This window comes from Pseudochaenichthys georgianus, chromosome 16, assembly GCF_902827115.2.
Source record: "Pseudochaenichthys georgianus chromosome 16, fPseGeo1.2, whole genome shotgun sequence".
Classification (NCBI taxonomy): Eukaryota; Metazoa; Chordata; class Actinopteri; order Perciformes; family Channichthyidae; genus Pseudochaenichthys; species Pseudochaenichthys georgianus.
Genome location: NC_047518.2, coordinates 46,406,923 through 46,434,842, shown reverse-complemented (window position 1 = coordinate 46,434,842; position 27,920 = coordinate 46,406,923). Strand labels below are relative to the sequence as shown.

At 46.5% G+C, this 27,920-nt stretch overlaps 2 protein-coding genes across 2 annotated transcripts in view; one reads left to right on the top strand and one right to left on the bottom strand.

Annotated features, from left to right (window-relative positions):
- plekhf2 (pleckstrin homology domain containing, family F (with FYVE domain) member 2) overlaps positions 1 to 17,702 on the bottom strand; it is a 47,570-nt gene extending 29,868 nt beyond the window's left edge. The window contains exon 1 of the mRNA XM_034102392.1: positions 17,565 to 17,702. The gene's annotated coding sequence lies outside the window, so the exon portion shown is untranslated. The remainder of the gene's footprint in view (positions 1 to 17,564) is intronic.
- A 6,530-nt stretch (positions 17,703 to 24,232) lies between these two features.
- On the top strand, positions 24,233 to 27,702 carry LOC117461598 (trace amine-associated receptor 9). Its single transcript, XM_034103538.1, has 2 exons — positions 24,233 to 24,303; positions 26,473 to 27,702. Exon 2 carries the CDS (start codon positions 26,507 to 26,509, stop codon positions 27,554 to 27,556), a length of 1,050 nt encoding a protein of 349 aa, XP_033959429.1. The 5' UTR covers positions 24,233 to 24,303; positions 26,473 to 26,506; the 3' UTR covers positions 27,557 to 27,702.
- Positions 27,703 to 27,920: the final 218 nt, after the last annotated feature.

Below are 27,920 nucleotides of genomic sequence, written 5' to 3'. Positions count from 1 at the left end.
ACGGGGGGGGTTTTAGTGGAACGGGGGGGGTTTTAGTGGAACGGGGGGGTTTTAGTGGAACAGGGGGGGGTTTTAGTGGAACGGGGGGGGTTTTAGTGGAACAGGGGGGGGTTTAGTGGAACAGGGGGGGTTTCAACGAAAATAAAATACGCATGTATTTGTTATTGGCTATGGGTTATTGGTTATGCTCACATACTTGTTTAATTATTAAAATGTAAACTGATCTTTTTCATATGGGTGTTTATGTACCCCCTAGATCTAGTCTAATAAATGTATTTTTTTTTGGCTGAAGAAGCACGTATCATTTTGTTACCCTGCCCCTCAAAGAACCGGAATTGAGAACCGTTAAGAACCGGAATCGAAAAGTAGAACCGGAATCGGAATCGTGGAAATTCAAACGATACCCAACCCGATCCATTACCGAGTCAATTCCTGCATATGTGGGAAAAGGGACTCAGGTAAAAGTACAAAAGTACAAAAGTATTGCCGTCAAAATGTTATTAAAAAGGACAAAAAGTACTTATTCTGCACAATGGCTCATTTCAGTAACAGGAAGTACACAAAGTATAGTATTAATTTAATCGCGACTGGACTACTGCAACGCTTTGTATGTGGGCATGGATCAGGCATCCATAAAACGCCTGCAGCTAGTACAGAACGCAGCTGCACGTCTCCTGACTGGCCACAAAAGGCGTGACCACATTACCCCCATTCTGGCCTCTCTTCACTGGCTTCCAGTTCGGTTCCGAATAGATTTTAAACTCCTTTTATTTGTTTTTAAGGCCCTAAAACGGGCTGGCTCCGGCTTATATCGCTGACTTAATCCAGCGATACACCCCAGCCAGAGCTCTAAGGTCTGCCGACCAAATGCTGCTGGTAGTGCCGAAAACCAGGCTAAAAACTAGAGGGCACCGAGCCTTCGCAGCAGCTGGTCCCAGGCTCTGGAACACTCTGCCCTTACCTGTGAGGTCGGCCCAGACACTAGGGGCTTTTAAATCCTCTCTAAAAACACACTTCTTCTCTCTGGCCTTTTAAAAGTGAGCAGAGCATGACATTTTCCATTTTGTATTTTAACTGTGTCTGCCTTTATATTTGTTGTTTTTAACTTAAATGCTACAAATTGCAATATGTTCCGTATATTTTTTATTCATGTACAGCACTTTGGCGCGACCGAAAGTTGTTTTAAAATGTGCTTTATAAATAAACTTGATTTGATTTGATTAATAGTATAAGTATGCAGAAAAGCTTTTGTCTCACTTAGTTTGTTAATGTGGAGCCAATTCGTAACATATTTGATTAATAAGTAGTAAATGGGTTTTTACTAATGCTGTCGCGTTAACGGCGGTAATTAATTTTTTGAGTTAATTGCGCTAAAATATTTAACGCATTTAACGCATGTGCAGAATGGCCCGCCCCATACGTGCCACCAGTGGCAGCGCCAGGGTATGGCTGGGGTAGGCTACACCCATACCAAGAAATGGCTCAGCCCCACCATGAGACATGATGTTAAAGTAAGCAAAATAAAGTCCGCCAACTCGCGGAGTAAAGTGCACAGACAGCAGTTAGTCAGACTGATTTCAGCGTCTGGAAATACCGAAGACTAGAAACGGTTTTGAAAACTTTTGTCACGTAGTGATCGTCTTCTCAATAGAACATCTTTGATCATGTCTTCTGGCCAATCAGAATCAAGATAACTGCGTGGTGTTGTTGCAGGAAGTCCCGATACAACATTACGCGTTGATAGAAATCAACACGTAATGAATTAAGACCCCACGGTTTGATGATTGAGAGGTGTGTGGGCTGTCTTTCATTTTGACATGCAGAACAATGTTATAATAAACATACTGTATCAGGGTATATGCAGGAATCCTGAAGTCACATTTAATACCTTTTAAGACCTTTTTTAAGACCCTTTCCATACATTTTAAGACCTCATCGCAACTTGGAGTTCTAACCGGTTACATTGGTGACACACTTTACCTCACATTTACTATATTGATTGTAAGATAGCACAACTAAACAGAGTGCAGACTGACTACTGAAGCCTCCTCTCCACATGACCTTCAACCTCTCTGTGAAGGTCAGGTTTAATGCAGCATGCTGCGTTGCTGCTTCTGTGCTCTGTGCTCTTTCATTCCAGTAGAACTCCTCAGAAACCATTAGAAACCAGTATTTGACCAATAAACAAAACAATTGACAAAACTTTGAACTATGAAATATATTAAACTTCGGTGAGCTTCAGCGGTAATGCCATATAGAGCTCCCTCACAAAGACCCAGGGGTTAAATTGGGCTGGGGCTGTCCGGGGCTAAGCCCGGCACATAGGACGATGCTCTGACGTCATCACCCTCACACATTTGTCATATGTTTACAAAAAACAATATATATGTTAAGACTTTTCTCGTTCTTAATATAGACTATATTTAGGGTCGATATGTGTTGACCTTACTTTAAAATAGCAGATCTCTGTGACCGGATATAGTTTGGCTTAGACCCCGGCCCCACGAGGACGCATTCGGTAAAACGCATACGCAAACGCAAAAAAGTCTTCCGTTCACACGCATTCGATTCATTAACGTGTCCGTTCACACTAGACCGCTGGAAACGCTGTAGTACATATGCCAGGCCTGTAAGTGGCGCTGCTGCCGCCACAAAATACACCAACAGCAGCGAAGAAGACCCCGGAGCATGGTCGCCCTTCTGTTTATTCTCCGCGGTGGACGGCGTGTTCTCCTGCTGTATATCTCTCAGGTAGTCCACCAGCAGATAACCCCCCCCCCCCCCCCACAGAGCGGAGCAAGGCAACGAAACTTAAAATAAGAAGCAGCATTTTATGGCACGCTATGCATGGGGCCGCCTTGAGGGGGTTTCCCGACATGTTGTTTCAGTAAATTAAAGGGTGTTCATGTTGTCGTTGCTGTGGACCTTCTTAATACCTTGGGTATAATAATGCCGTTTAATACTTTTTAATACTTTTTAATAGCCTTAATTTTCGCTAAATTGATTTATCAACTTTTAATACTTTTTAAGACCCCGCGGACACCCTGTGTATGTTAAATGGATATATCCGCCTTCCTTCATTTATCTTTCCATTCCCAACAATATACATAAAGAAATGGCATATTTTGGACATAGTTCGAATGGAGATTAATCTGATTAATTCATTTTTAAACTGTGATTAATCAGATTTAAAATTGTAATCGTTTGACAGCCCTAGTTCTTACACCTTTTTCAAAGTCAAATTCAAGCACTTTTCAAGCATCTTTCAGCTGTTATAAATTACATCTTTATATATTTATACTCAAATGATTATTTCCCTAACTCACAATAAATCAGATGTTCTTGATGCTATAAACAACCAAGGGCTGCTGACCTCTGGGTGAGCGCTGCTGACCTCTGGGTGAGCGCTGCTGACCTCTGGGTGAGCGCTGCTGACCTCTGGGTGAGCGCTGCTGACCTCTGGGTGAGCGCTGCTGACCTCTGGGTGAGCGCTGTTGACCTCTGGTGAGCGCTGCTGACCTCTGGGTGAGCGCTGCTGACCTCTGGGTGAGCGCTGTTGACCTCTGGGTGAGCGCTGCTTCCTGCCTTCACTGGACTAACGACGGCTAACCCCAAACTCTACTGCCTTTTCCTTGCGTCACTCGCCCCCTCCCACCCCCTACCTCCCCCCTCCTTCGCAAATATCAAATACGAACCGCCACTACTATCATGTGTGATTACGAGGTCTGTACGCAAGATGATTACGTTACATTCCACTGTCAATGTGCGCACTAAACAAACATTGTGACTCACTGCTGGCTCCATGCTCTGATTGTATCGAAATGTTCATCCTGGACCTTCCATCTAGCTCTGACCTGATCTCTGTCACAACGATCTGAGGTTCCCTGACTTCTGCTCTCGTAAAGCTTTCTCACACACACACACACACACACACACACACACACACACACACACACACACACACACACACACACACACACACACACCACACACACACACACACACACACACACACACACACACACCACACACACACACACACACACACACACACACACACACACACACACACACACACACACACACACACACACCACACACACACACACACCACACACACACACACACACACGCACCCACACACACACACACACACACACACACACACACACACACACACACACACACACACACACACACACACACACTTTGGGGCTTTCTGCAAAGGGACCAGGACGACTGATCCGTGTAAAGGAAAGAATGAATGGGGCCATGTATCGTGAGATTTTGAGTGACAACCTCCTTCCATCAGCAAGGGCATTGAAGATGAAACGTGGCTGGGTCTTTCAGCATGACAATGATCCCAAACACACCGCCCGGGCAACGAAGAAGCATTTCAAGGTCCTGGAGTGGCCTAGCCAGTCTCCAGATCTCAACCCCATAGAAAATCTTTGGAGGGAGTTGAAAGTCTGTGTTGCCCAGCGACAGCCCCAAAGCATCACTGCTCTAGAGGAGGTCTGCATGGAGGAAGGGGCCAAAGTACCAGCAACAGTGAAAACCTTGTGAAGACTTACAGAAAACGTTTGACCTCTGTCATTGCCAACAAAGGGTATATAACAAAGTATTGAGATGGACTTTTGTTATTGACCAAATACTTATTTTCCACCATCATTTGCAAATAAATTCTTTAAAAATCAGATTTTCTGGATTTTTTTTTCTCATTTTGTCTCTCATAGTTGAGGTATACCTAGGATGCAAATTACAGGTCTCTCATCTTTTTAAGTGGGAGAACTTGCACAATTGCTGGCTGACTAAATACTTTTTTGCCCCACTGTATATAGAAAGTGAAAAAGCACCTTCAAGTATTTTAACCTCAAGGACATTCTGAATAAAAGCACCTGTGTGACGTCTTGATTCAGACATGACTTCTGCTCTTAAAGGTCCCTACTATTTCTCATCAATATATCACAGGTCTCAGATATATCCAGAGCCTGTCTCTGATTGGCTGAAACCCTGCCCCGTTTCCAAAGTGCTGATTCTCTGTCTGTTACTTTAGATGATAACAAGGAGCCCCTCCCCATGCCCCTCTGAGAGACATTTGGTTACAAAGAACTCAATGGAGCTCTAGGAGGAGATTCAGGTGATAAGGTGGTTGCTGATTGGCTAATGGTTACACAAGACAACACATCGTGATGACATCATAAGGTGGCCAAAATCTGATCAGCTCATTTTCAGACAGGTTTTTATAGAAATTGATCAAAAAGAGAGAACATCTTTTTTCCTGAAACTTTCAGAGTCTCTTTCCACAGAGGGGACACATGTTGATGTAGAAGAGACATGAAGAAGAGGGGACACATGTTGATGTAGAAGAGACATGAAGAAGAGGGGACACATGTTGATGTAGAAGAGACATGGAGAAGAGGGGACACATGTTGATGTAGAAGAGACATGAAGAAGAGGGGACACATGCTGATGTAGAAGAGACATGGAGAAGAGGGGACACGTGTGATGTAGAAGAGACATGAGGAAGAGGGGACACATGTTGATGTAGAAGAGACATGAAGAAGAGGGGACACGTGTTGATGTAGAAGAGACATGAAGAAGAGGGGACACATGTTGATGTAGAAGAGACATGAAGAAGAGGGGACACATGCTGATGTAGAGAGACATGGAGAAGAGGGGACACGTGTTGATGTAGAAGAGACATGGAGAAGAGGGGACACATGTTGATGTAGAAGAGACATGGAGAAGAGGGGACACTGTTGATGTAGAAGAGACATGGAGAAGAGGGGACACATGTTGATGTAGAAGAGACATGAAGAAGAGGGGACACATGTTGATGTAGAAGAGACATGGAGAAGAGGGGACACGTGTTGATGTAGAAGAGACATGAAGAAGAGGGGACACATGTTGATGTAGAAGAGACATGAAGAAGAGGGGACACATGTTGATGTAGAAGAGACATGGAGAAGAGGGGACACATGCTGATGTAGAAGAGACATGAAGAAGAGGGGACACATGCTGATGTAGAAGAGACATGGAGAAGAGGGGACACGTGTTGATGTAGAAGAGACATGGAGAAGAGGGGACACGTGTTGATGTAGAAGAGACATGGAGAAGAGGGGACACGTGTTGATGTAGAAGAGACATGGAGAAGAGGGGACACATGTTGATGTAGAAGAGACATGAAGAAGAGGGGACACGTGTTGATGTAGAAGAGACATGGAGAAGAGGGGACACGTGTTGATGTAGAAGAGACATGAAGAAGAGGGGACACATGTTGATGTAGAAGAGACATGAAGAAGAGGGGACACATGTTGATGTAGAAGAGACATGGAGAAGAGGGGACACATGTTGATGTAGAAGAGACATGGAGAAGAGGGGACACATGGTGATGTAGAAGAGACATGAAGAAGAGGGGACACATGTTGATGTAGAAGAGACATGAAGAAGAGGGGACACATGTTGATGTAGAAGAGACATGGAGAAGAGGGGACACATGTTGATGTAGAAGAGACATGGAGAAGAGGGGACACATGTTGATGTAGAAGAGACATGAAGAAGAGCGAACACACAGCTCAAACTGAGGTGTTGATGTTCTAGCTTTCAGGATCTATATTTCAAAATTCAGCAAATGTTTATTAAAGATAAAGGTAAAATAGACGGTTGCTCTGACAACAAAGAGACCTCACTTTGGGCTCAATTCATGCTTTCCGATTGTTTTATGAACCAAACCGGGTTCGGGCTCATATCTGGAATATCAGCCCGTTCAGTTTCTCCTGCTCTTCACATCCTCCGGTCATTATTTGAGCCACTAAAACCTCAGAGTTTATTGCGTTTCTATTAATTCAGCTAATGGCAATAATATTGCTAAATTAACCGACCAGCTGTAAGCAGAGCGTCCAGGGAATGAAGCTCAGCGCAAGTTCAACCAGGAAGGCCGTCTTTACTCATTCATATCCTATGTCCATGTCACTGCTCTCTCTCCTCTCAATCAGTGATCGGGGGCGTCACTCCCCAGCTTAACCAATCACTTCGCTCTATTCTCACAAACCTATCATAGCGCTCCGATAAACCTTTTAAATCTGCTCTCCCCCTCTGACCGCTGTCATTTCAGGTGACTCGACACAACCCTCCTCCCCCCCTTTTCACCTCCTGTCCCTCTGAATCCAGGGTCAAGCTAAGCCCCTCCCCTTCAGACCGACCCCAACTATCCATTCACCACCACCAGGGTCAAGCTAAGCCCCTCCCCTTCAGACCGACCCAACTATCCATTCACCACCACCAGGGTCAAGCTAAGCCCCTCCCCTTCAGACCGACCCAACTATCCATTCACCACCACCAGGGTCAAGCTAAGCCCCTCCCCTTCAGACCGACCCAACTATCCATTCACCACCACCAGGGTCAAGCTAAGCCCCTCCCCTTCAGACCGACCCAACTATCCATTCACCACCACCAGGGTCAAGCTAAGCCCCTCCCCTTCAGACCGACCCAACTATCCATTCACCACCACCAGGGTCAAGCTAAGCCCCTCCCCTTCAGACCGACCCAACTATCCATTCACCACCACCAGGGTCAAGCTAAGCCCTTCCCCTTCAGACCGACCCAACTATCCATTCACCACCACCAGGGTCAAGCTAAGCCCCTCCCCTTCAGACCGACCCAACTATCCATTCACCACCACCAGGGTCAAGCTAAGCCCCTCCCCTTCAGACCGACCCAACTATCCATTCACCACCACCAGGGTCAAGCTAAGCCCCTCCCCTTCAGACCGACCCCAACTATCCATTCACCACCACCAGGGTCAAGCTAAGCCCCTCCCCTTCAGACCGACCCCAACTATCCATTCACCACCACCAGGGTCAAGCTAAGCCCCTCCCCTTCAGACCGACCCAACTATCCATTCACCACCACCAGGGTCAAGCTAAGCCCCTCCCCTTCAGACCGACCCAACTATCCATTCACCACCACCAGGGTCAAGCTAAGCCCCTCCCCTTCAGACCGACCCAACTATCCATTCACCACCACCAGGGTCAAGCTAAGCCCCTCCCCTTCAGACCGACCCAACTATCCATTCACCACCACCAGGGTCAAGCTAAGCCCCTCCCCTTCAGACCGACCCCCACTATCCATTCACCACCACCAGGGTCTAGACCCCGGGGGGTTTCATCGGATCGGTTCTGGTTTCAGACAGAGGGTGAAAAGAGGGGCTGGCAGTATGAGAAAAAACAGCCAAAAATACATTTAAACAACCCATTGACTTCCAGACCAGGGGACAGGAAGTGATTAAAATGCTGCATAATTTCCAGGTTGTCGGACTCATTGCCGCACCCCCCTCTGTACCTCCACTACAACAACACGATGGTAGCATTCTGAAGTGAGACCGTCCACTCCTAGCTGAAGCGTTTCAGACAGGTTCGTTTCCTCGTCCTCTGAGCTCACCTTCGTGCCACACAGAGACGCTCGACAGCTCTGCCGAGGCCACATGACAGAAAAGGAGAAGTGAAACTGAAACAAGTCGTTAAAGAAGTGTTGAGTAATAGTGAGTGTGGCCAGATATGAGAATGAGAAGTGTAGGTGTTGAAAATACACTGTCCTTTAGATCTGTCACTTTGCCGCCCTTACAGTACAGTGTGCTAAATACATTTAAACATCAAGATTATAGTCAAGTAGTTCAACTGCATGGTGATGATACGTTAACAGCTGCATGACCTGTCCTGTGTGAAGGTCCCAGGTGCACTAAAGAACTTGTTTTTAACAATAACAACATGCTGTTTACTGTAAAATGTACTTTGTATGCCTTTCCCATTCAAATCAAAGAGCGTTAGATTTCCTAACACTTCCCCAGCTGCAGCTCGGGTTCATCCAATCAGACGCTCCCTCCTGGGACGTGTCTCCATGCTTCAGAGTTCAAAAAGCTCTTTATTTCTCTCATACTGCCTGTGCTGCAGAACCTCTGTTCACCCTCTGTCTGAAACCAGAGCCCAGTCTGCTCTGATTGGCTAGCTGGCCGGCTCTGTTCCAATCCACTTTATTTCTATAGCACATCTAAAAACAACAGAGTTGAACAAAGTGCTGTACATCAACAACTGTATAAAAACATAGCATAAATACTAGGGCCGGGACTTTAACGCGTTAATTAAGATGAATTAATGACACAAAAATTAACGCGTTAAAAAAATTAACGCATTTTAATCGCACTTATTTTTGCACAGCGGAACGTTTCTCACTGGATGAGTTTCAGGCGTACCGATTATACTGGAGCACCAACTAACGTTCATGACTTCAGCATGGGACTTCAAACAACAACAAACCACGGTGAACAATACTCAAACATGAACGAACAAGCTGATGAGACCGCTTTGGTCGGCCCCGTGGATGGGACATTTTGTTTTAAAAAACGGACGGATGGAAGCGTCGACAAGAGCCGCAGCTCATCAAGCCTAAAGTATCACCCAAATGCAAAGCATGGAGCAGCTAGCATGTAGCAGCTAGCATGTAGCAGCTAGCATGTAGCAGCTAGCGTGGACGTTAGCCCGACTCCGAGTGCAAGGAACCACACCCTGACCCAACCCACACTCAACCAGATGACTGGTTTCAGGGCCAGGATGAGTCAGTCCACGTCTGAGAGAATAACCAGCTCCCTGGCTCACTGGATGGGCTCGACTGTAGACCACGTGGAGTCACATCCATGTGGAAATGCTTCTCGCTGTTCTCAGGTCAGATATGTATATTTGATTAAAAATGCGATTAATTTCGATTAATTAATTAGATTAATTTTTTTAATCGAGTCCCGGCTCTAATGAATACATGAAGAACAGACGGGACACGAAACAAAAACAAGTCTGACCTGGAGGGGCACGTCTGACCTGGAGGGGCAAGTCTGACCTGGAGGGGCAAGTCTGACCTGGAGGGGCACGTCTAATCTGGAGGGGCAAGTCTGACCTGGAGGGGCAAGTCTGACCTGGAGGGGCAAGTCTGACCTGGAGGGGCACGTCTGACCTGGAGGGGCACGTCTGACCTGGAGGGGCACGTCTGACCTGGAGGGGCACGTCTAATCTGGAGGGGCAAGTCTGACCTGGAGGGGCACGTCTGACCTGGAGGGGCACGTCTAATCTGGAGGGGCAAGTCTGACCTGGAGGGGCAAGTCTGACCTGGAGGGGCACGTCTGACCTGGAGGGGCACGTCTGACCTGGAGGGGCACGTCTAATCTGGAGGGGCAAGTCTGACCTGGAGGGGCACGTCTAATCTGGAGGGGCAAGTCTGACCTGGAGGGGCAAGTCTGACCTGGAGGGGCACGTCTGACCTGGAGGGGCACGTCTGACCTGGAGGGGCACGTCTAATCTGGAGGGGCACGTCTGACCTGGAGGGGCACGTCTGACCTGGAGGGGCACGTCTAATCTGGAGGGGCAAGTCTGACCTGGAGGGGCACGTCTGACCTGGAGGGGCACGTCTGACCTGGAGGGGCACGTCTGACCTGGAGGGGCACGTCTAATCTGGAGGGGCACGTCTGACCTGGAGGGGCACGTCTGACCTGGAGGGGCACGTCTAATCTGGAGGGGCACGTCTGACCTGGGGGGGCACGTCTGACCTGGAGGGGCACGTCTAATCTGGAGGGGCAAGTCTGACCTGGAGGGGCACGTCTGACCTGGAGGGGCAAGTCTGACCTGGAGGGGCACGTCTGACCTGGAGGGGCAAGTCTAACATGGAGGGGAAAGTCTGACCTGGAGGGGCACGTCTGACCTGGAGGGGCACGTCTGACCTGGAGGGGCAAGTCTGACCTGGAGGGGCACGTCTGACCTGGAGGGGCACGTCTGACCTGGAGGGGCACGTCTGACCTGGAGGGGCAAGTCTGACCTGGAGGGGCAAGTCTGACCTGGAGGGGCAAGTCTGACCTGGAGGGGCACGTCTGACCTGGAGGGGCACGTCTAATCTGGAGGGGCAAGTCTGACCTGGAGGGGCACGTCTAATCTGGAGGGGCACGTCTGACCTGGAGGGGCACGTCTAATCTGGAGGGGCACGTCTAATCTGGAGGGGCACGTCTGACCTGGAGGGGCACGTCTAATCTGGAGGGGCAAGTCTGACCTGGAGGGGCACGTCTGACCTGGAGGGGCACGTCTGACCTGGAGGGGCACGTCTGACCTGGAGGGGCACGTCTAATCTGGAGGGGCAAGTCTGACCTGGAGGGGCACGTCTAATCTGGAGGGGCACGTCTGACCTGGAGGGGCACGTCTAATCTGGAGGGGCACGTCTAATCTGGAGGGGCACGTCTGACCTGGAGGGGCACGTCTAATCTGGAGGGGCAAGTCTGACCTGGAGGGGCACGTCTGACCTGGAGGGGCACGTCTGACCTGGAGGGGCACATCTGACCTGGAGGGGCAAGTCTGACCTGGAGGGGCAAGTCTAACATGGAGGGGCAAGTCTAACATGGAGGGGCAAGTCTGACCTGGAGGGGCAAGTCTGACCTGGAGGGGCAAGTCTGACCTGGAGGGGCAAGTCTAACCTGGAGGGGCACGTCTGACCTGGAGGGGCACGTCTGACCTGGAGGGGCAAGTCTGACCTGGAGGGGCACGTCTGACCTGGAGGGGCACGTCTGACCTGGAGGGGCACGTCTGACCTGGAGGGGCAAGTCTGACCTGGAGGGGCAAGTCTGACCTGCGTCAGCCGACCTCAGAGACCGTAAGGTAGTTCTGCTCGATTATCGTAAAAATCATAATCTCGATTATTTGGGTCAATAATTGTAATTGCGATTATTAAATGCAATTATTCATTGACTTTGAAAACATCCATTTCTTGGAGAGACAAAATGTGACAGTTTGTTTTTAACAGTTGATTACTCTGAGCTTTGAGTATAACTGAAAAACCAAAACAATTAAAAATCTTTTTATTTCGATTTAGTCGTTGCAAGCCAAAATCTTAATTGCGATTAAAATAAGATTAATTGAGCAGGCGTGGGGAACCTTTTTCCTCTCAAGCGCCGTTTACATTTCTACAACATTCTCCGAGGGCCGTACAAACGATTGACCTCGGCTTAAAAATACTAAAATCACAGCCCATTCATTTGGTCTTTCTTTCATGCTGTGCAAAGAAAGAGCAACCTCTGAATCCAGAGATCTCACCATGACTCGTGCACGTGCACCCAAACAGAAAGATATGGACACAAGATGTGCAAATGTATTTAGTTTCCCATCCATGTGGACATGATTTAAGTGGGGGGGGACCTCACCTCCTCTAGGGGGGTCCGGGGGCATGCTACCCCGGGATGATTTTTTATAAATGTTGAAGCATCAATCTGGTGCACTTTGAGAGCAACATGAGGAGATCTATGGAAACCTCTCTCAACACCAGATGAAACAGAACTGGAAACAGATTTACTTTTTCTTTATGGATATTTTACAAATCACTCCCCTTTCAAACTGTATTCTTGTTTATTAATAACCACTTTTTTTTACTGTCACATAGTATTTTATACCCGTTTACTTTATTCTCTTGTTTTGTAAAACTATAATGATCATATACAGATGTGCCTTCACCTCACTGGTTGGAGAACAAGCTTCTTATATTCGTTAGCATAGCTCGCTAACCAGATGCTAACAACATGATCAGTGTGACAGATGAGCAGCCACCGGGCTCTCAGCTGGAGACACGGCCGCGCAGGAACGGATCCTCGTGGGTAGGGATGCCAGAAACTGACCATGATCAAATTAGAAAATCGGACAGCCCTGGCGCATATTAATCGATTATTCGCCGCCCCCATGTGCTTGCATCGTGCATCTTCAAATAAAGGCGATCTGTAGGCACTTCTTTGGCGTGCTTCGCACTCAAATGTGAACGCATTGTTGATTGTGGTACACCGAAGTCTTTTCGCAGAGCTTGCATTTTACTTCATTTGCACTCGTTCGAAGTAGTTCCACGAAGAACTCTTCTTTGAACGTGCCCCTCTGCCCTCTGCGCTCTGCCCTCTGCGCTCTGCCCTCTGCCCTCTGCACTCTGCACTCTGCACTCTGCACTCTGCACTCTGCACTCTGCACTCTGCACTCCTCCAAGTTTACAGTAAAACAAACAATATATATACAATCAATAATGAACAGATCAGCAGAAATTCTCCTGGCACGCTTTTTTTTATATATTTGAAAGCGCTGGGCGTGACGCGCTGCCTGCTCGTCTCCCTGTGATCCTCCGTCTGCTTCTAATCTGCATCCATTTATACACACGGACATATTGGATTATGTGCCGGATTACACGGCAGCACACAGAGAGGAGGCGATCACCTGGCAGCTCGGCAGCGGCCTCGCCCTCTGAGCGCCGGCTCGACTCGTTTTACAAAACACACACACACACACACACACACACACACACACACACACACACACACACACACACACACACACACACACACACACACACACACACACACACACACACACACACACACACACACACACACACACACACACACACGCACACACACACACACACACACACACACACACACACACACACACACACACACACACACACACACACACACACACACACACACACACACACACACACACACACACACACACACACACACACACACACACACTCCTGGCGTCACTTTAACATTTCAGGACAGTAAACAAACATGTCGTATGGGACTATTTCAAAGTGTCAGAGTTAGATAGTTCGCTTGCTATTTGTATTAACACATGCAGAAGTTCCACGAGGAGGGAAGAAGAGAATATAAACCAGTTAACTGAGAATATAAAACCAGTTAACTGGGAATATAAAACCAGTTAACTGGGAATATAAAACCAGTTAACTGAGAATATAAAACCAGTTAACTGAGAATATAAAACCAGTTAACTGGGAATATAAAACCAGTTAACTGGGAAAATAAAACCAGTTAACTGAGAATATAAAACCAGTTAACTGAGAATATAAAACCAGTTAACTGGGAATATAAAACCAGTTAACTGGGAAAATAAACTGGTTTTATATTCTCAGTTAACTGGGAATATAAAACCAGTTAACTGGGAATATAAAACCAGTTAACTGAGAATATAAAACCAGTTAACTGGGAATATAAAACCAGTTAACTGGGAATATAAAACCAGTTAACTGGGAATATAAAACCAGTTAACTGAGAATATAAAACCAGACTCAAGAAAAGTCAAACTTCTCTTTTTGTGGTGGACAGAAGTTTCCCAGCGAGGCAGGATCACACATTCACTTCCACAGGACGCGTTAAAGTGTACTCTGAGGTACAAGTACACACTTTAACAAGTAGTGTCTCTTAGGGATGGGAATTTGAAAGCAAATGTATATTCAAAGCCCCGGGGGTGGATGAGATCCGCCCGGAAATGCTGAAGGCTCTGGGTGTTGAGGGACTGTCATGGTTGACACGTCTCATCAACGTTGCGTGGAAGTCGGAAACGGTACCGAAGGAGTGGCAGACCGGGGTGGTGGTTCCTCTTTTCAAAAAGGGGGATCAGAGGGTGTGTGCCAATTACAGAGGCATCACACTACTCAGCCTCCCCGGGAAAGTTTACTCCAAGGTGCTCGAAAGGAGGGTCAGGCCGATTGTCGAACCTCAGATTGAGGAGGAACAATGCAGATTCCGTCCTGGTCGTGGAACGACGGATCAGCTTTTTACTCTCGCAAGGATCCTGGAGGGGGCCTGGGAGTACGCTTATCCGGTCTACATGTGTTTTGTAGACTTGGAGAAGGCGTATGACCGGGTTCCCAGGGAGTTACTGTGGGAGGTGCTGCGGGAGTATGGGGTGAGGGGGTCTCTACTCAGGGCCATCCAATCTCTGTACTCCCAAAGCGAGAGCTGTGTCCGGGTCCTCGGCAGGAAGTCGGACCCATTTCCGGTGAGGGTTGGCCTCCGCCAGGGCTGCGCTTTGTCACCAATCCTGTTTGTAATATACATGGATCGGATTTCGAGGCGTAGTCGTGGGGGGGGGGGGTCTGCAGTTCGGTGGCCTAAGGATTGCACCACTGCTTTTTGCAGATGATGTGGTTCTGATGGCTTCATCGGTCTGCGACCTTCAGCACTCACTGGATCGGTTCGCAACCGAGTGTGAAGCGGCTGGGATGAGGATCAGCACCTCCAAATCTGAGGCCATGGTTCTCAGCAGGAAACCGATGGACTGTCCACTCCAAGTAGGAAATGAGTCCTTACCCCAAGTGAAGGAGTTCAAGTATCTCGGGGTCTTGTTCTCGAGTGAGGGAACAATGGAGCGTGAGATGGGCCGGAGAATCGGAGCAGCGGGAGCGGTATTGCAGTCGCTTTACCGCACCGTTGTGACGAAAAGGGAGCTGAGTCAGAAGGCAAAGCTCTCTGTCTACCGGGCCATTTTCGTTCCTACCCTCACCTATGGTCATGAAGGATGGGTCATGACCGAAAGAACGAGATCGCGGATACAAGCGGCCGAGATGGGTTTCCTCCGCCGGGTGGCTGGTGTCTCCCTTAGAGATAAGGTGAGAAGTTCGGTCATCAGGGAGGGACTCGGAGTTGAGCCGCTCCTCCTTCGCGTCGAAAGAAGCCAGTTGAGGTGGTTCGGGCACCTAGTTAGGATGCCACCTGGGCGCCTCCCTAGGGAGGTGTTCCAGGCACGTCCAGCTGGGAAGAGACCAAGGGGTAGACCTAGGACCAGGCGGAGGGATTATATCTCTTCGCTGGCCTGGGAGCGCCTTGGGATCCCCCAGTCAGAGCTGGTTGATGTCGCCAGGGAAAAGGAAGTTTGGGGCTCTCTGCTGGAACTGCTACCCCCGCGACCCGACCACGGAGAAGATGGATGGATGGATGTATATTCAAATATTCAACCCCCAAAAAAACTGGTTAACCGAAATGTAAATATCCTATAAAAAAATATATATATTTGGGAAAAAGTTTAACAAAAAAATAAATTAAAAAAAGTTCAGATACATTTAGAACCCAAGTCGAATGTTTCAAATGTCTTGAACTGGTGATCACAGTTTGAACAGTGGACAGCTGTAGGCCACAGAATCCATGCCTCAAGCATAACTTGGTTTCTGATGGATTTGGAGATAAAGGCGAGTGAAGTAAAACCGGGCGCGAGAGAGACCGGCAGCTCTCCCGCTGTGAGGGCCGTGAGCGCACCTGCAGACCCGACACTCAGCTATGGCTCTGTCGCGCTCATTGAATTATTTCAACTTACCTTCCAACATTTTTTTTAAATATTCATAACTCATATTCGATTAATCGTTCCCATCCCTAGTTTCTATGAACCACGATGACTTGATGCCACTGAGACAACACAAAAGAGGGCGGAGCAATACAAGAGTCTTCTTTTATGTTCACACTTTACTATCAATAAAGTTTCCTTAAGGCTTTGTTTAGTAATCACTGAAGGTGGAAGAAGTACTCAGATCTTGTACTTAGTAAAAGTAGAAGTACTCAGATATTGTACTTGAGTAAAAGTAGAAGTATTCAGATCTTGTACTTGAGTAAAAGTAGAAGTACTCAGATCGTGTACTTGAGTAAAAGTAGAAGTACTCAGGTCTTGTACTTGAGTAAAAGTAGAAGTACTTAGATCTTGTACTTGAGTAAAAGTAGAAGTACCAGAGTGTAGGAATACTCTGTTACAGTAAAAGTCCTGCATTCAAAATGTTCCTCAAGTGAAAGTAGAAAAGTATTCTCATCAAAATATAGTGAAAGTAGTGAAAGTAGTCGTTGTGCAGATTGGTCCATTTCAGAATAATATATGATATGTTTTATAATGATTGATCATGAAAGTGTTCTCAAAGCTGGTGAAGGTGCAGCTAGTCTGAAGTACTTTGTAGACTGCAGGGTAGCTGGTGAAGGTGCAGCTAGTCTGAAGTACTTTGTAGACTGCAGGGTAGCTGGTGAAGGTGCAGCTAGTCTGAAGTACTTTGTAGACTGCAGGGTAGCTGGTGAAGGTGCAGCTAGTCTGAAGTACTTTGTAGACTGCAGGGTAGCTGGTGGAGGTGCAGCTAGTCTGAAGTACTTTGTAGACTGCAGGGTAGCTGGTGGAGGTGCAGCTAGTCTGAAGTACTTTGTAGACTGCAGGGTAGCTGGTGAAGGTGCAGCTAGTCTGAAGTACTTTGTAGACTGCAGGGTAGCTGGTGGATTTACTCCAGGTGGAACTAAAGTCTGATTCAACACTAGATTATATTTCACATCATTCATCCACATCTGTGAAGTAACTAAAAGGTATTCCTACACTTTGGTACTTCTACTTTTACACACGTACAGGATCTGCGTACTTCTACTTTTACACAAGTACAGGATCTGAGTACTTTTTTCTGATTGGCAGCTTAGACGAACTAGCTCAGAAGTTAGCATCCCGAAGCTAATCTGTTGCTACTTGCGTTGTTTTGCCGAAGATAACTCCACTTTGCTCGCTTGTTTTTGACACAAACAAATCCATCCGTCCTCCATCTGAATATTAACGTTTATATTTGACAGCGAAAAGTCAAAGAAGAGGAGCTTATCACTGGTGCTAACCGTTAGCATATTAGCACACATGGGGAAAAGTAGTACAGCTTTTTTTTCTAAAGCCAACTTTTAATTCAGAAACACTACATACCCGAAGGCTCCTCTCGGTGACTTTGACAGGGACTTGTAGCTTAGTTGTATTCCAGATAACGTCAGTAAAGCAGAGTCTCCTTCCCCCCCTCAGAGACCACTGAGTCCGCAGACAGCGACCGCAACTAGAAACTCCCACCGCCGCTGCGCCGAAAACACAACAACAATATGCAGCGGAGTCCCGCGATGCGTTCAGGGCACACTGAAAAGTCAGGACAAATTACAATAATAATAAAATAATAATAATGCATTTGGTTTATACAGTGGTATAGATAGATAGATAGATCTAAGTGTGTTCAGTCATTATAATACAATACTTAAAAATACTTATTATAATTAAAAAGTGGAAAAGAGAATGGACAATTACAAGTAAGTACATTTACTCAAGTACTGAACAACTGGAGGTACTTGTACTTTACTTAAGTTTGATCAGCAGGCAGGATTACACATTTACTTCCACAAGGACAACTGACATGTTAAAGGTCTCACGATGTGGCCATTTCTACTGATCATAACTCCATTGTTGAGGTCTACTAGAATAGATTTACATTATTCAATTTTCCAAACTCATATTGGTTTCTCATACAGCATCTCTGTATAGTGTGTGTGTGTGTGTGTGTGTGTGTGTGTGTGTGTGTGTGTGTGTGTGTGTGTGTGTGTGTGTGTGTGTGTGTGTGTGTGTGTGTGTGTGTGTGTGTGTGTGTGTGTGTGAGGAAGGCCGCGTAGCCGTACGTCACTACGACCCAGGGGAATAAAAGAGAAAAAGAGAAATCCCCAACGAGGTGTGCGGTCTTCACATACACACTTCAATACAACGACTTGTTATTAATCATGCATCAAGCTGACATTGTTTCACCCTCTGTCTGAAACCAGAGCCCAGTCTGCTCTGATTGGTTAGCTGGCTGGCTCTGTTGTGATTGTTCAACCACTTTTAGATGTCCTGCCCCTTAGACTATCACGTGCAATGTGTTATAGATAGAAGCGTGAGTGTTACATAGTGATGTCACCATACTCAGGGTGCTGGAGCTAAACCTGAAGAAGTAAGACATGGTTGAACAGGAAGTGGAGAAAGGGGCGGGCTACATTGGATGCATACTGTATTTAAAGCCAGTGGAGGTGTGTAAAGTAACTTGGTACGATTGCTCAAGTACTGAAATTTGAGTATTTCTATTTTATTCTACTTTGTACTTCCACTTCATTCAGAGGTAAATTGCGTACTTTTACTCCACTACTTTTTAATAAGTCTTATTTTTGTATGATATAAGTCTTGAAATGCCTGATGTCTTCACTGTTTAATGTATTACTCACAGGAGGGAATGTGTACAAAGGGATTAGCATCTTTGACCCGCCCATCTGACGCAATCAAACGAGTTTCAACAAGTGACATGGAACCAGTGAAGCCTTTTATTCCCACGCTCCGTGAAGGCATCATGAGGAGGTGATCTGAGAACAGGACAGGACATGCTGCAGCATACAGGGTAACATAACACGGTCTATTAAAGAAGCCCTATATTATATCTAACTTATTATCCGTATGTAGTGTCTCTACTTTAAAGAGTCCTCTCCTGCTGGTGTTCAGGTGTATATCAGTATGTAGTGTCTCTACTTTAAAGAGTCCTCTCCTGCTGATGTTCAGGTGTATATCAGTATGTAGTGTCTCTACTTTAAAGAGTCCTCTCCTGCTGATGTTCAGGTGTATATCAGTATGTAGTGTCTCTACTTAAAGAGTCCTCTCTGCTGATGTTCAGGTGTATATCAGTAGTAGTGTCTCTACTTTAAAGAGTCCTCTCCTGCTGATGTTCAGGTGTATATCAGTATGTAGTGTCTCTACTTTAAAGAGTCCTCTCCTGCTGATGCTCAGGTGTATATCAGTATGTAGTGTCTCTACTTTAAAGAGTCCTCTCCTGCTGATGCTCAGGTGTATATCAGTATGTAGTGTCTCTACTTTAAAGAGTCCTCTCCTGCTGATGTTCAGGTGTATATCGGTATGTCGTGTCTCTACTTTAAAGAGTCCTCTCCAGCTGATGTTCAGGTGTATATCGGTATGTCGTGTCTCTACTTTAAAGAGTCCTCTCCTGCTGATGTTCAGGTGTATATCAGTATGTAGTGTCTCTACTTTAAAGAGTCCTCTCCAGCTGATGTTCAGGTGTATATCAGTATGTAGTGTCTCTACTTTAAAGAGTCCTCTCCTGCTGATGTTCAGGTGTATATCAGTATGTAGTGTCTCTACTTTAAAGAGTCCTCTCCTGCTGATGTTCAGGTGTATATCAGTATGTAGTGTCTCCATGCTTTAATGTTCAAAAAGCTCTTTATTTTTCTCATACTGTCTGTGCTGCAGCACCTCTTTTCACCCTCTGTCTGAAACCAGAGCCCAGTCCTCTCTGATTGGTTAGCTGGCCGGCTCTGTTGTTATTGGTCAACCTCTTAGAGATGTCCCGCCCCTTAGCCTATCACGTACAATGTGTTGGAGCGCTAGCCAATAGAAGCGCGAGGGCGAGAGGGAGAGAAACTCCCTCTGGAGGAAACAGGGATTTCAGCCTTTGCAGACCATTGACATGCACTGAAACCTGCAGTATAAAACACACTACAGGAAATAGATGCATGTTTATCTTTGACAGATTATATCCTAGATGATATTCTCATTGCCCCCTGCCATAAAAAGATTGAGCATCACTTTGTAGGAGAGTTGAAAATGTATTGCAGTGAATTGTTTCTCATTAAATGAAAGAGCTGCTTCGAGAGAGCAAGAAGAATGACTCAACGCTGAGTGTGCTCCTGGCGCTCTGGAGAGTGGAGGCTGTAACGGAAAGGTCGCCGGTTCAACATCCGGGCGCCCACGGGAAACCTGACGACTGTCTCCTCTTCTAAATGCAAATCGAGCTCTCGATGACCGTGGAAATACAGCAGCAGCATGTTGAACTGATGACCCCAGAGAAATGAAATGCTTTAACTTTGTAAAGCTTCACTACGATGTCTCATGTCTGGGCATCTAATTCCCACAATGCATTATTCATGAGCTGATTTAGAGAGCTACAGGTGGTGTGAAGCGTGTCAAGCTGCTGAGATGGCTTTCCCTTAGTTACAAAAAGGTTCGATGAAAAAACTAGGAATTAAATAAGATGGCTAGAGTCACCAAAAATGTATCCTTAGGTGCTTTTATTGACAAAAAACACAAAGTAACAAGGATTTCACAGGAAGAAAACGAAAACCTCATCTACATACAGGTCGAGGACATATAACTGGTACCTCTCTGCTCTACCGCCACAGTCAGACTCCCCAAAACACTTGTGGCCAGGGTTTTATACATGTTAAGCCCCTCCCCATAGGACAATAATAATAATAATAATAATACATTTATTTTTGGGGGCGCCTTTCATAACACCCAAGGACACCTTACAGCAGGGGTGTCAAACTCAAGGCCAGGGGGCCAAATCCGGCCCGCGACTTCATTTCATGCGGCCCCTCAAGAGATTGCAAAGAATATTATACGGTTCCATGCCGATTTACAGAAGCACGTTGCCCATAAACTACATATCCCACAATGCATCTCAAATTTGACTTTTTTCGCAGAATTTGACTTTTTTTCTTCAAAATATGAATTTTTTCTTAGAATTTGCCTTTTTCTCAGAATCAGATTTTTTTAAATCATTTTGTAACATTCTCACTGAAGAGACTTGCAATGATTTGCCCTAGACTTCTGCTTTCAGACGTAGTTAATTATGAAGTTATTACCCTATCTGATAATAATCCAATACAGAGGCAATGATGTAATATAATACATTATTTTATATATATTAAATATTTATATATATATTTTGATGTATTGTCTTAAAGTTACAACCGGCCCTTTGAGTGCAACCATAATGCTGATGTGGCCCGCGAAGAAATTGAGTTTGACACCCCTGCCTTACAGGGTTGCAGATTTACAATTTACATTTACAATTTTACCTTACAAATTAAAACAGTGGATTTAGTGAAGTGTCAGCCGGCGTAAGACAAACAACAGGAAATGGACTACAAAAGGACACAAAAGGACACAGGGTACAGATTATAAAGAAAATGCCAGTTTGAACAATCCACTATTTATACCCCTAACCAATGTCATTCTAATCTACACACACATCCCAATGCAAGACAATTACCCAAACACAACAAATCAAAATAGATCAACATATTATATCTTTCTGACCACAGAAGCCCCAAACAATAACATGTTTACACTCGCAAGAAAAGTGCCACCCGCGCCCATGCACTACATGGTACGCTCCACTTGAGCACAGGTGTTCCCACTGATTGAGCCTCTACTTAAGGCTGCTTCTTTCTGTGGCTCTGTTTGGCCTTCACAGCCTTGAAGGAGAGGGTAAGCAGGTTACAAACAATGACTTGGGTTTTATTTGATCAATGTCCAGGTAAGTTATTAATGCGTTTCCCTCAGTGTGCCTTTTACCATGCCCCTATGCCAGCTGCGATGAAGGCTTCTTCTTCACCGTTAATGTATACTGTTCCTTATTCACAAGATTGGGAGGGTGACTTTTCAAATGCAATCTGTTACAATGGCTAGTTACAATATGAAAACAGTAACTTCATCTCGGTGTCAGAGAACGCAGTAATAGTGAATATTAACAATCCTTTATTTGCATGAGTGCGTCATCCAGGGGCGGTTCTAGGGGGGGCCAGGGGGTGCCGTCATCCATCATCTCTCTCCTTTAAACCCGGATCATTGAACTCCAACAGACCAAACCGCTTTATTAAAGGTCGTCTCATGCTCCTCGCTCTGTGAGTAGTAATAATCAGCAGAACCGCACTTTAACGACACCCTGTGTTCCTCGCCTTCAAAGGGATCGAACATGTCTTTGTGTGAAGAGGCAGCACTCAGTCCGTTTACTGAGAGTCCCGCTGTGAGCCCTGAAATGTTGAGGACCGCAAAGTGTTTCATTAGAAATGAATAGCAGGGTCTCCAGCTGTCTCCAACGGCCGGATGCTAACCTGCATGTCGGGCAATTTGCACGATTAGCACAAGTTGTGTCATCAATGCAGACAATAGCTACACAAAGGTTTGGACAATTTCGGTGAGGTTTTTGAGGATGTTAAATCAATGTTTACTTTTTCAGGATAACAAAAGACAGTTTTAACTTTAGCTATTGTACCGGATTACATTGGAAAAGAAACCCTCCCTCTGCTGCTCCGAGGCATAGACACCATTACTACTGGGGACACTGGGGACATGTCCACCACTTAGGATCTTTTGTTAAACATGTTCTGAAGACAGCGTGCTCACAGCGTACACTCTGGAGGACTGTTCACACTTCCTGGGTGTATTTCCGGTGCAGTGTGGACATAGCTTTTCTGTCCTCAAGTCCGCACTATTGTGTTTGATTCTAGATTCAAGGCTTTACCATCAGCTCAGCAGCTTCAGTGCCGGCAAGGCAATGAACAAGTCTCAGGCTCCTCCAACTCAGCAGCAGGAATATATATATATATATATAGGACAAATAAAACGGATAGATGTGCCAGATATCCAAGTTAATACAAATAAAATATAAATAGTGCAAAAATAGTCTATATAAAAGTAAAAGTAAATGGAATATAATAGATAAATAATTTGCACGATGCAAACAGATGAATGTCATGGACGTTCTTTACAGAGTTCAGGTGTTTAGCCGTCCTATGGCCTGATGGATGAAACTGCCCGTGTTTTTATATTTGTGTGTATTGTTTGCAGGGAGCGCTTAATGCAGTATAAAATAAGATTAGATGAGATAAGATTAGATAAGATGAGATAAGATAAGATGAGATAAGATGTACTTTATTGGTCCCAATTCGGGGACATGTCTGCGTTGCAGCATCAAAAGACAAGACATAAGAGAAATGAAAAGACTAGAAATAAACAATCCAAAATGTAAACATCCAAATTAAATTAAAATAGCATTAAGAAGTAAGAGTGAAAAATATACATGCGGAAATACAAATGTACATTATCAAAATATTAAGCAGGATATTATATATTGGTTAATAGGTTCTTATTTATTGTTTTGTAGTGTTTTAGTTTTTGAGGAAAGGTCACGCGAAGCTCCGACAACTCACACACCGTTTTTATGGCAAAACAATTCAAGGATATTTGAGCGTCTTCATGTGATCTGAAATACATGTACAACAGTGGATGCAGTGGAGGGGCTACAGTCATTGTAATGGGAACACCTTCACTTCATCACCCTCAGCCAGGCCTCAGCGACACAACACATGTCTTCCCCTGACTGACGCACATCTATCAAATCAACCACGGACACGCACAGACTCACAAACAGGGAACAGGACTCGTGAGGAGGAGGGGGGGGGCATACACGCCACGCCACAAAGCTCTCATGGCTAAAAAGGGGAATATATTTTACTTTATTTTCGAGAATACAGTCGAAATGTAAGGAGTAAAATCGTTGTTGCTGCATTATTTCAAAAAGTGGAACTCTTGAAGATAAAGTGATAAAGTGAACGGGCGTGAAAACAGAAAGACGTGCTTTTTAGCGTCTCAAGGAGAGACATGCGGAAAGTGATGAAGGTTTCCTGCAGCAGCCTCTGAGAGAGGAGGGGGGGGGGGGCGAGGACACGGGGTGTGAGGAGCGTTTCTCCGCGGATCCTGCACACCGGGATCTTTCCTCGTGAAGGGGAACACGGGGGGCTTATCACGGGGGTTCGGCTGCACGTGCGGAGGACGGTGTGGATATACAAGGGGGTGACAACGCAAAGTAAGTGAAGCCAAGCTGTTGATATACTTCTGAACGTGGAGCTCAGGAAAACGGAATAGATTTTTACATTCATAAAACCCTCCTGTTTGTTCATTAAGACAACAACCATTATTGTTATATTTTACCGCTCAAGTTTCCTACATACTTATACTTTGTGTGCATTCATGTTTGTTGTTTTTACATTATCATTCATGTTTGTTGATTTGTGAAGCCCTTCAAATGTGTTTTGTGATATGGGCTCTCTAAATACATTTGAATTGAATTTGTATATTATTATTTAAATAAGATTTTTACGGTTTTTATTATTGGCTACGTATTCTTCTTTCCGTGCCTCTGAACGCACACTTGGACCAAAGCAGATTCCTCGTGTGTGTAAACCTACTTGGGAAATAAAAGCGGTTCTATTTCTGATTCTGTTTAATCCTCACCAGATTTATTTGACATCCTTGTAAACCGTGAACAGTCTGACTACTGGTTCACGTGAGTCCCTGTGGTGCGTTACAAGAATAGACACTGGAAATGTTTTCCAAAATTAACGTTTTTATTGATTTGTGGGAGTTTAAATATAATCTACCCATTCATGTTTTATGGCAGTCGATTTGAGCGGGAACGCAGTAGGTGTTACAGATGGACAATCAACTCGAAATTCGATGAAAGCGAATGCAGACATTTCACATGTTCATAGCCTGATGGAGGATAGCAGTACATCGGTCAGGTGCGACCCAAAGGACAGAGGGGTAGGATATCGGTTCCCTCATTTACCAAATGATTTGAACACTCTCAATACTCACTGAATAAGACTTCAAGCAAAGCTGTTGTTGTTGAACGGAGGATGATGTCAGCTGTCGTCCAACTGTCCGTCTGTTATCCATCCGACAACTAGTCAATCGCTCCGGTTATCACACTTTCTTCTTCATCCATCAACTATCCATATTATCAGTCAATGTTTATTTATAGCCCAATATCACAAACGTTGTCTCAGTGGACTTCACAGTGTGTACAGAATATCATGACAATACGACACCCTCTGTCCTCAGACCCTCTGTCCTTAGACCCTCTGTCCTCAGACCCTCTGTCCTCAGACCCTCTGTCCTCAGACCCTCTGACCTCAGACCCTCTGTCCTTAGACCCTCTGTCCTTAGACCCTCTGTCCTTAGACCCTCTGTCCTCAGACCCTCTGTCCTCAGACCCTCTGTCCTCAGACCCTCTGTCCTTAGACCCTCTGTCCTTAGACCCTCTGTCCTTAGACTCTCTGTCCTTAGACCCTCTGTCCTTAAGCCCTCTGTCCTCAGACCCTCTGTCCTCAGACCCTCTGTCCTCAGACCCTCTGTCCTTAGACCCTCTGTCCTTAAGCCCTCTGTCCTCAGACCCTCTGTCCTCAGACCCTCTGTCCTCAGACCCTCTGTCCTCAGACCCTCTGTCCTCATACCCTCTGTCCTTAGACCCTCTGTCCTCAGACCCTCTGTCCTCAGACCCTCTGTCCTCAGACCCTCTGTCCTCAGACCCTCTGTCCTCAGACCCTCTGACCTCAGACCCTCTGTCCTTAGACCCTCACATCGTACAAGGAAAGACTTCCAGAGAAAACCCACAGTTTAAAGGGGACATGGGAGAAACCTCAGGGAGAGCCACAGAGGAGGGATCCCAGGACGGACAGACGTGCAATAGATGCCGTGTGGAAAGTGAAAAGATAATACATTTGAAACATAGGTAGTCCAGATGTTTGGAAATGCATGTGTGTATAATAGGAAGATGAATCTATGAAGATGTCAACAATCTTGTGGGAGCCTTCAGGGAGGTAGTGTGGTGAGAGTCAGGCAGGACCGCAGAGAAATAGGTTCAGCCACGACTCGAAGTCCAGGACTCAGATCCAGGACTCAGGACTCAGGACACACGACTAGCAATAGGATCAGCCTTGACTCCGGATCGCGGCGTAGAGATAGACACCAACAAGAAAGACATTTGGGGAAGCTGGGTTGATGGGAACATGAGAGTACACAGGTACAGACAGAGAGAAGGAAGAAGCAAGGTGTCCCCGACAGTCCAAGCCTAGCTAAACTATCGTGTCCACGTACATGCACTCCCTCATCCATCCATCCATCCATCCACCATCCACACAATCTAACCGACCGGGTCTGGTAACTCTGACCCCTCGCTCTGTTTACATTTCAGGTCATGAAGTGGATAATGGACAGCAGCTTCTCTGATGAATGAGAGCGGCCCCCCCGCCCTGTTGGACCGGTCCGGGCCGGCCCACTGCACCGTGTGCTGCTGCACGCTGGCCAACAAGGTCATCCTGGTGCTCTTCATGGGGCTGCTGGTCGTCGCCATCTTGTTCGGGAACTTGGTGACTCTGGCTGTGGTTCTGGGGACCAAACACTTCCACACGCCGCAGGGGTACCTGAAGGCATCGCTGGCCGTGGCCGATCTGGCAGTGGGGGTCTTCGTGGTGCCGCTCTCCATCTACGCCGAGGTCCACCTCATGGTGAGCGACTCGGCACTGGAGTGGACTTTGTACGGCTCTAAGTACTTGAGGTTCCACCCGTGCAGCCTCATCGGGCCCGTCTTCGCCGGCTGCACCTTTGTTTCCATCACAACCATCTTCCTGCTGACCATCGAGAGGAGCATCGCCGTGTTGAAGCCGCTGCACAAGGACTCGGTGATCACGAGGAAGAGGACCACCATCCTCATCGTCCTCTGCTGGGTCGGGAGCTTCCTGTTGGCGGTGTCTCCCATGGTGTTCAGCAGCGAGATTGCGCTGGAGTACAACTCGTGCAGCCGGATGTGTAACTACGCGCAGATGAACACCCGGGCGTTCAACATCCTCCTGCTCTTCCCGGCGTTTGACTTCACGCTCCTCGGAGCCACGATGGTCATCAACGTCATCTCGATGTCCAGCATCCGGCAGCACTCGAGGCGCAGGAAACGCCTGGCGGGGAGCGAGTGCCCGAGCAGCAGCAAACCCACGTTCTCTGACATCAAAGCGGCCAAAACCATCGGCACGCTCACCGTGGCGTTCACCGCCTCGTTCACGCCAATCGCGGTCTTCGTGGTGGGGAATGTTTTGGGGAATGAATGGTGCAACTTTTCCTTTTTCGCCTTCTGGATTTTGGCCACCAACAGCTGCTGGAATGTCATCATTTACAGTGTGAGGGACCAGAGGTTCAGGCTGTGTGCGCACAAGCTCCTGATGCCTGTCCAAAGAAAAGACACGTCCAATAAGGACAAGACGCAGAACGGAGAAACGTTCATTTAGATCGTCTGTGAGCCTCGTTAAGAGACACGTCCGCATGTGGTGTCGTCCTGTGGGGATGCTACGGCTTTAAAGCATGGAGGCTTCTCAAACCGCCCAACACTCTCCCATCAGGAGAAACGCGCTGCAGCTTCAGACACGATGCAGATATGAAAACACAAAGGTTCCACACGAAGACACATCTCCAGCACCTTGACAACACATGCAGCGTTTAGAGGACATTCAGCAACTTGAGGAGACCAGGGGACACTAAAGGGTGACGCACACAGCTGGGAGACCAGGGGACACTAAAGAGTGGCGCACACAGCTGGGAGACCAGGGGACACTAAAGAGTGACGCACACAGCTGGGAGACCAGGGGACACTAA